The following is a 10,154-nucleotide window of genomic DNA, read 5'->3' as shown; positions in this document are numbered from 1 at the left end:
AGGTGGAGTAACAAGAAGCGGGGCGAAAAACCTGAGGCTTGAGGCGGGCTTCGTGATCAAAGCTCAAGCGCTCGACATTGTACTAAAAAGGGAAGTTTTTAGTGCAATCCTTCCAGGGAGTTTCTGGAAGAAGAGTGGACGTAGGCGGGTTGGCCGAACCACTTAAAAATCTCTCTTGCATTTACTTACTGCTTTTATCTCTCGCTAACCTCTCGATTGCACTACATATAAACACACCTCTCGAACTAACTCAAACTCGTGCTAACTAAAAGGGGATAACATTTCCGCTGCGCATAAAACTTTGTCTTCACCTCGTGAGGTATCGAACCTAAACATCCTAAGTTCAATACACACGAGAGGTCGAAAAGATTTGCAAAATCTTATACAAGTCTATTCACCCCCCCCCCTCTAGACTTGTACCCCATCCCCTTGGGACCAACAATCAAATCAAAAGCATGAGTGCCAAAAGATATCTTACAAGATACTCAACAATCAAATGGTCAATTAATGCGAAGCAAAGCATAAGAATCAAATAAATGACACCCTTCATGTTATTAAGCAAATGTGGCAAACCATGCGTGACATTCTCAAGTTAAGTGATGTTTAAGGAGACAAAAAAAACCCACAAGGTCAAGTCGAAGCACCAAGGGACACACCTCTCACACACAATTCTCTAGCCGAGTAAGCAAATGCATCATTTTTCTTTTATTTTTTTTTCCTGTTCTTTTTGTTCCTCTTTTTTTTCTTCATTTTTCAAGGATTCAACTCATCCAATCCTCAATGGCCTTGCAAAGTCGAGTCAACTAGTGGGAACGATGTGCGCAAGCTCACTTAAAAAACCGTCCCGAAATGACCTAACAAGTAATGTAAACTGAAAGTATGTCATGGGCCTCTCCACCCATTTTGGCTTAGCGTGATTCTCTTTTCCTCTCAACCCCCTAGGATAACGTCATCAAGTAACCCAACTTCACGTGGAGCTCCACGCCTTTTCAAAGATAGTGCAATGGTACCCGAATCCTAGCAGGGTGACTCACCTTCTCTCTTGTTCTCTCGCCTCCTAGGATAACGTCATTGAGACAACAGATTTCACGTAGAGCTCTACACTTTTTCGAAGGCGGTGCAGTAGTTGCCCCAAATCCTAGCAAGACGGCTTTTCTCATGTTTTTCCTCTCAACAAGGGTGGAAACTTTGTCTCTTTTCTTTTGACTTTTTTTTTATAGCTTTTCATTTGACTTTTATAGCTTTTATAGCTTTCCAATCCCAAGCATGAGTGCCAAAAGATAGCTTTTCATTTACTACCCCTCATGCATTTTGCTTAGGGGTAGGAAATCACTCAAAACTCATTTTTCATCCCATGTCACACCAAATTTTTTTTGATTTCAGGTCTTGCCAAATTATCTTCCCTACGGCCCTCACTTGCACACATTCCCACTTCAAAGTATCCAAGATACTGTGGTCCAAGAGGAAGGATAGAATCCATGTAAGCATACAAGAAAATATAAACCTACTTGAGTTCTACTCAAGCTCACAAGGTGCAAAGAAGTAACCTCCAAAAACATCTCAAGATTTCAAAATTGTCACACATCATTTAAGCCACATTTCCAAGATAATATGAACAATGACACACATTTCATCCACATGCAAACTTCAATCATGAACCATTCAAAAGTAAAGATTTTTTCAATTAAAGCACAAAGTGCATCTTTTCCACACTTTAGAACGAGCATCGTCATCGATGTTCACCATGAATGTGCAGTGAAAAGGATGGACGGGTCAAACAAATGTACGTCCCTTTCCACACTTTAGAAGTGGGCATGGGACTTGGGGTATTCACTTATGAATCATAAAATGAATGAACTAAAACTCAATGCATGTGTGCATACAACGCCCATACTTCCACACTTTAAGAACAAAAACTGGGGCTTAAGGAAATTGAGGGATAGAGATGAAATCCTTGTTGTGCAAATGCCCCTTATTCAAACCATCAACAACTATCTTTGCCCCCACACTTGCTAACAAGCTTCCAAGCAAGAAAGTTGAGGATTTGAAATTAAACAGAGGGATATTTAATCAAGATTTTTATAATCTTTTAAAGACTTTTAACCATTTTAAAAGTTTGGTGGTATAAATCAGTATAAAATTGATTAAGTACAATTTTACTTTGTTAATGACGCATCTACACAAAATGATGTACATGTAGATTCCCAAGATCCATCATACCCATAATACACTTCATGTACCTCGAAAGATAAATGCGGAAGAAATTTCAACAAAGTATTTTAACAAAAAAAAAAAAGTAATAGGACCGAATATGAAGGTAATAGAAGTTTCACTGAGGAAACAAATTGATCTGATGTGTTAGACAAATTACCTAATATTCTTGATTTAATTGTTGCTGATATCCATAGTTTGGGGCAGAAAAGGAAAAAAAGAAAATAGTTGTTGGGATGCTATTAAAGAACTCCCGAACTTGGATAGTGATACGTGTTTCAAGGCTTCTGGAATGGTTAAACACAAATTAAAATAAAGAATGATATGTTTTTAAATATATCGCCACAAGATCGCTATAATTGGATAATGTTCAACTTTTCCAAATGAGAGTTCAATGTGAGCATGCAAATGAATGGAGGACTAAAATAGTTTTGGATATATGTAGACACACCTAACAAGGTGAAATTAATTTTGATAATTATATTATTCAACGTTAGTTGTTTCATTAGTTCAAGAAACATTTTTGTTGGTTATATCATTTAGTAAACTTGATTGATATTGTTTTTATGTGTAATACACTCTATTTTTGTGGCAATCAATTTTTATTTTAATGTTTTTGTAGTGCATTAATTTATTTATGATTTATAAAAATATATTATATATTACGGAGTATAAAAGTTTTTGCAAAAAATATTATAAATAATGTATTAATAGAATTTATGAAATGTTTATTAATGGTTGAAAAAATCGCTAGGAGCTCAGGGAGCGCCTAGACACCCGTTTATTTTTTTATTTTATTTTTATTTTTTAATTTTTTTTAAGTATTCTTAATTTTTTAAAGAATAATAATTATAAAGTATATAATACTTTAATAGTTAATACTAAAATATTAAAGAGTTAATACCTATTTTGGTCCCTCAACTATTAGGTAATACGTAATTTAGTCCCTCGACAATAAAAGTATCCAATTTAGTCCTCTAACTTGTAAAATTATACCCAATTTGGTCTTCCGTTACAATTACCATCTATCCGGCTTTATAAAGAGGGACAAAAATGTCATTTTCAATAGTCGAGGGACTAAAATGGGTACTTAATAGTCGAGGGACAAAAATGGGTACTAATTATTATTATTATTATTATTATTATTATTATTATTATTATTATATTTGATATTGGGACAATGTCTTCTGCCACCATATTACTTCCTACATACGGAGTATTATTTTAAAAACTAAAATGTAAACTACGTACTAAAGTCTGTCTGTCCTTAAATGTGTTGTGCGTTAATTGACTAAAAAACTAGTGAAATCTCAAATTATTTTCCTTTAGTTAAATAAACATATATAATTTTTTTGATGTGAAAGTACGTAAGATCTACACGCTCCTCTTGATTATGGGTGTGTAAGATTCAGTAAATTTTTGGTTAACCGATCGAACTGAAAAAGTTCGATTAACCATTTTTTAACTAAACTTTATCGGTTTGGTTAATGATTAAATTTTTAAAAAAATTTCGATTAACGGTTAATTGTGTTCGAAATTGTCAGTTAACTATTTTTAACGGTTAAAAGTTTTTTAAAATTTCGGTTAATGGTTAATTGGGTTCAAAATTGTCAGTTAACCGTTTTTAACTGCACTTTTTCGGTTCGGTTAATCGTTAAAATTTTTTAAAAATTTCAGTTAACAGTTAATTGGGTTCGAAATTCTTGGTTAATCGAAATTTTAAATATATATATATATATATATATATATAAATAAATATAATAATCTAATATGTAAAATCTCTATAAGTTGGTAATGTTTTAATGATATTGGTTTTGTATATTTTAATTGGTTAGTCGGTTAACCGAAAAAAATTTCATTTCGGTTCAGTTAACGGTGAAAGTTTCAAAACCTTCGGTTAACCGATTACACACCCCTAGTCTTGATATATAAAACTAAACTATGAGACATTGTCCCAATAATAATGATAATGATAATGAGAGGGATAATGGTAATGGTAATGGTAATGGTAATGGTAATGGTAATAATAATAATAATAATAATAATAATAATAATAATAATAATAATATTTATTATTATTATTATTATTATTATTATCCATTTTGGTCCCTCGACTATTGAAAATGACGTTTTTGCCCCTCTTTATAATGGTGAATGGATGACAATTGTAACGGAGGACCAAATTGAGTATAATTTTACAAGTTAGAGGACTAAATTGGGTACTTTTATTGTCGAGGGACTAAATTACGCTTTACCTAATAGTCAAGAGACCAAAATAGGTATTAACTCAATATTAAATATTAACTTAAAAAATATTTAGAGTTTGTACAATTTAGGATTATTTCGCTCCAAACGATGTTTTTTTTTAGTGAAATAACCCATTAAAAAAGAACAACAGTTAATCAGCCGACCTTGGAGGTCTAGTCGGCGCCTAGGAGGCCTAGGCTGTCAGCGCCTACGAGGCCTAGGCTGTCAGCGCCTAAGCGGCCTAGGCAGCCCAGGCGGTCGCCTAGCCGGCCAGCCGCCTAGACCACCATTTAAGGTGATACGCTAGGCGGACGCTAGGCGGTCGACCGACACCTAGCGCTTACATGGGGATTAATCGGCTTCTAGGCGGAGATTTTTGCAAGGAACGGTGTATTCAATTTAGAGTTTATTGACTTTTGTATATTTTTTAATATGATTTTTTTTTAAATTATAAATGTTTGTTTTTTATAAACTTGTACAAAGTGTATGAAAATCTAAAAGATTATTCTATGAAATTCTACAAATTCTATGAAATTCATCTAAAATTTAAGACTTTACTCTTAATTGAATACACAAGCTTGAATTTCGTTTCATCACAATCCTTGTTTCTTCGCCATCCATTACAACTAACAACAACCAACAACCAACCACCACCACCAACACTAGTAATAATCGTACAAAAGCAACTTGCTTAAAATAATTTCATTAATCATGCATTAATAATATATACCGAGTAATTCAATTCTTTCAATTAACATTATCACCTATTGTTGTTTGAATAGAATTTGACAACCTTATATCCATGTTGCTTGGACAACTAAATTGATAACCACGAGATTTCAAGTTTGACTTCTTGTAATAATTGTTTATTAGCTCTATAAGGCTAGCTTCAATTGCTTACATTTAATTTGAATAGTGGTTGCAAGTTTTTTTCTTTTAATAATAAAAAGCATTGCAAATTTTGATATTGAATAAATCAAAATTTAATGTTTTCATTGGGTAAAGAAGTTCACACATAGCTTAATACGATATTAAAGAACTTGATAAACTAATTGAAGTTCAATATAACTGTTTGATAAAGAAGTTTATGGTATTAAACACTCTAAATTGGTCGAAGATCAATAATATGACTATTTGATAAAAATAAAATGAATTTGTAGTATTAACTTCTTTAGAAAAAAGTAGAACAAGATTACCCAATGCTAACTAGACACATTGATTACCCTTCCAGATAGGGAAGGCTCAAACAATGATCAAGCAGAATCTTATGAAGGCCAAGACGAGCACACGAAAACCTCTATTGTATTAGAGGGGCCGAACTTTAAGCCAATATAAATGTTTGAAGTGATAAAAATGAAAAGTTGAATTGTCCACTAATCAGAAATTGTGACAATAATATTGTGTCCAGACCTTCCCTCATCATCATCAGGAGATGGAACAATCATCACAAAGTCTTCACCAAATATTGAGCTAATCCAACATGAGAAATAGACAGCCTTGGTATCCTCTTTGAAGCAAATTTTGTCAATCCCCAAATCTTCCCAGCTCAGCGAATCAACTCCGCTGATTAAACCGGAAAATGGCTTCTGAAAAACATCTTCTCTTAACCAGCTCTCCACCTTTACATCTTCCATGGAATCTTTCAAGAACATAGTGAACCTCGAAGACAGCCTCTTGGAAGTCTTGTTTTCAGCCTCTTCTATGCATTTTGCAGCAAGGGTCTTGTGGATTTCTTTGTCTGAGTTCGAGATCTTTGTGGGGAGCCTGAAGATTACAGTTCTGGTAGTAGCTGCAGGGTGATCATTAGTAGATGAGGAGTCCAGGGGAACATGAGCGGGTAAAGTACCAGGTTTTCTGAGGTTTGGGAAATAAAACGTAGGGATTTTGTTGGGTTTATCAGCTTGTGAGAGCATGGTGCAGTGAATTTTTGACCATTTATTGAGGAAACTTGTCATGCTAAATGGATCTGCCAGAAATAGGCTGCAACTTATCCCTATTGAGTATCCACCACAGTTGAAATTTGTTACCTGCAAAAGTTGTACAAACATTTTACCTACCTATCAATTGACTATAAAATTCTTATCTACTTTAGTCTTAACATTAAATGATCATCATCAAATATGAGGGCATAAAATCACTTTCATTTTTTCTTCTTTTCCAAAAGATTGAATCTCTAACCCAAGGACCACTACACCTCGGCCCGACAGAACTTTAAGATGATGTAAATCACTGTAGTTCAGTGGCCCGATAGAGCATTTAGAAAGATGTAAATCACGGTAATTGAGTAGCCCAATAGAGCATTTGAGAATATATATCTCATGATAACTAAGTAGCTCAGCAGGGATAGCCAAATGCCGGTGCGCACAAGAGATTTGCGACTGCTGAGTTCCGAACTAACATTGGTTTCTTCTACAAAACACTATCTACTGAACTAGTGAATTAAGCGCATGCGAGCTACTTTTATTTAACTAATTTTCCAAATTTGAAGAAATAGAGAAAGACACTGGTAAACAGTAGATCTACACTTCAATCCCTTATAAGAATTCATTCTAACCCTTTTTCCCATAGAGAAATGTAAAATTAGAAAAATAACAATATATATATATAGTAAAGGAATTAATTTTAATGAGATAAATGACAGGTGAGAGAGTAATTAACCTGAATGTAAAACAATGGAGAGTACTGAGGGGTTGACTCTTGAACATCCTCCCAAAACACAAGCTCAGATTCTGCAACTCTCTTGTGTTTGAGGTGAAGAAACTGAGCCAAGGTGATGTTGATCTGAGCCTCCAACATTCTAACCCCACAATCATTTGAAACAATCTCCATATCCCCATCATCATCTTCCCCTTTTCTCAGTCTGCCAGCAAGCACTGGGTTCTCAATAAGTGCCCTTCCAAGTGATTCCTTGATCCAACCAGCTACTATCCACCCTGACTCATCGTCGGAGGCCTTGTTGTAGCACAGTATCATGTGGAGCCGCCGCCGGAAGCTGCTGCCGGGGCCGTGCTTTTCCGGGACTGAAACACGGCGGGAGTGCCGAGGATCAGTTGGCTTCAGAGGCATTACTGTCTGCATTGCCTCAATCTGCAGTTTTGTTGCAATGCACTCACTCATCTTTCAACAACAAAAGATTCAACCTGCAGGTTCAGTAGTTCTATATGAGCAGGCTATTTATACAGCGGAGGAAGGTAGAGCTCATTAATATTTTCATGACCAGCATTCAAATGAAATAAATAATAATAATAATAATAATAATAATAATAATAATAATAATAAAGCAAGTGGTTAGAGCGTCACCATTGATTTAAAAAATAGTTTGTTTTTAGGCAAAGAAGAAATGAGAAAGGAGAGAGGAGAGTGGGGTCTTACAATTTTTATTTATTTATTTATCTTGCTGGTATGCGCACACCATTGCCCAGCAGCAGGCATGTGGAGAGTGGAGTGGTTATTGTTTTTATTTTCAACCAATAATCTTACTATTAAGAAAATTGGTAATGCAAGGTTAAAAGATTAAATTTTGAATGTGTATCGTATTAAAGACTAAAGAGTTTGGGTTATGTATTTTTCCAAATCAAAATCAAACTCTACGAGAGCACTTGAATTGATTAGAATATGAATTATTCTTATAGCTTAGTGACATAATACTTGATGTTGTATATGATAAGTGCTAACATAGTACTATTTTATGGTGCATAAAGTCAATCTTAGATTAAAATTGCTTTAATTATGTTTTTTTTTTTAAAAAAAAAACTATAAAACTTTCATTTAATCATATCTCTCCTCAAGTGTCAACAATGGCTTGGGGAGGATCTCGAAACCAAACATTATATTATTAGACATAGAATATGTGGTCCTAGCTAAATCATAAAGTAACCAATTATGCGATTAATTGTATATGTGGGTACATATGATCAAGTTTTGGAGGCAAAGAGAATTAAATCAAAGGTAATTTGGAAGCAAAGTGGACATATATAATAGGATTAAAACATGATACAACGTCACGAGGGGCTTATATGCCTCTGTGATACGACATTATGGTATGTCATTTATATTATGGTTTGGAGGTTTGGTTTGGAGCTTATTCTAGGTTTCTTGGTTGGGTCACTCTAAGGGAGTGATGGGAGGTTGTTGACTTGTTGGTTATACTTGTGTTGTTCAGTTGAGCTTGTGCTTTGGTTAAGTGTTATTATGGAACTGTGGTACAATGGATTCATTTCTTGATATTGAATTCGTTAAGGTGTCCTTGGTTTATGATTCATTCAGCTTATTGTTGTTGAGTTCTTTGGATTTTAAACAAAGGATAGTTTCGTTTGCATATATTCTATATGCGTGTGTAAAATCTATTTACAAAGCTATGTTATACTATTGTATTTCTCACAAGTGTGAGCGGAGTATTACTTAGCATTTCTTTGCTAATATTTCTAACTGTTTTCCAGGTATGGAGTAGAATCTGCACGTGAGAGCGCTAGCTATAGTTCTATTCCTCCATTATGTTTCTAGCTCAGTACTTTTGGTGATGTTTAGACATTTGGGCCTGCGTGCCTTAGACTTTATGGTTGTAATAACTCCTTTAGATTATGTTTGATTTTGAGGATTTTGAGACTAATGTTGAATTCGCCTTAACATCTAGGTTATGGTTGAACCTGGATGTGGCGTAGCACCCCATGTTGGTTTAGTTATGCTTCCACATTTATATTGTTTAGTGTTGAGATTTGATAGCTTTGCCTTAAGCTTATTGCTTATCTTAGCCTGAAAGTTAGGGGTGTTACAGTTTTCGTTAGCAGTCTCTGTTCATGCCCTTTTAATTACCTCTACGCAATCCAACTCCTTAAGCTAAGAATTTTCGAATCGAAACCTTTGGGTCCAACCCTTGTAGAGTTTGTCGGTCACATTAAGATATAGAGTTGTATGGTCAGATTGTGCTACCTCTAAATTATAAACAATAGCCTCCACGTATAACGCCCGCCAAGAGTCTATTGCCACAGCACGATCAAGTATCTCTTCCACAAAAGCTGGGGAGCCCCTGCCTTTCTCCTAGGTAAAAGGGTAGCCTGACATCCCAAGATCAAACAGACCGCACTCATGAAGAACCTCCTGAAAGTTGATCATAAGTTGGGTTGGGTGGGGGGTGTCCCCCACACTTCTCAAAATGTGATAGAAGCTTGTTGAAGTCGCCAATGACCATCCAATGAAAGTCCGAACGATCCCTCAGTTCTCTAAGCAATGCCCACGATTTTCTTATTTGTGATCTCTCAGGATGGCCATAGAACCCTATTAATCTCCAACTAGGTGATCCTGGAATTGACACTTTAATGTCGACGTGGTTACAAGAGTAACTAATAAGCTGAGCGAAATTCCTATCTTTCCAAAGTAGTGCCAATCCACCACTACGCCCTACACTGTCAATGTAAAAGAGCTCGTCAAAGCCAAGTTTCACTTTCAAAGTTTCTGTATGCAATCTACTAACTTTTGTTTCCATAAGGAAAATAAAAGCGTGCAGTTTTTTGGAAACAACACCCATAATCTCATGAATTATCCGTGGGTTACTGAGCTCATGACAGTTCCAACTGATTACACTCATTGTCGTGGGTGGGTCCGTGCATCGGACTCCGCGGAAGAAGATATCTTACGAGCTTTAGCCATGAGCTAGTCAGGGGATGGGCAGTTTGAAAATAGGAAAAACATATCAGCCC

General features: G+C 35.3%; 1 protein-coding gene across 1 annotated transcript; it reads right to left on the bottom strand.

The window, feature by feature from the left end:
- Positions 1–5,585: 5,585 nt before the first annotated feature.
- On the bottom strand, positions 5,586–7,598 carry LOC116002009 (rosmarinate synthase). Its single transcript, XM_031242016.1, has 2 exons — positions 7,117–7,598; positions 5,586–6,485 (listed from the first exon to the last, which is right to left on the bottom strand). The coding sequence occupies exons 1-2, from the start codon at positions 7,573–7,575 to the stop codon at positions 5,832–5,834; spliced, it is 1,113 nt and encodes a 370-aa protein (XP_031097876.1). The 5' UTR covers positions 7,576–7,598; the 3' UTR covers positions 5,586–5,831.
- Between the last annotated feature and the right edge of the window lie 2,556 nt (positions 7,599–10,154).

Source organism: Ipomoea triloba, chromosome 13 (genome assembly GCF_003576645.1).
Source record: "Ipomoea triloba cultivar NCNSP0323 chromosome 13, ASM357664v1".
Classification (NCBI taxonomy): domain Eukaryota; kingdom Viridiplantae; phylum Streptophyta; class Magnoliopsida; order Solanales; family Convolvulaceae; genus Ipomoea; species Ipomoea triloba.
The sequence above is the reverse complement of the archived record's forward strand: the minus strand, read 5'-3'. Positions and strand labels throughout refer to the sequence as shown.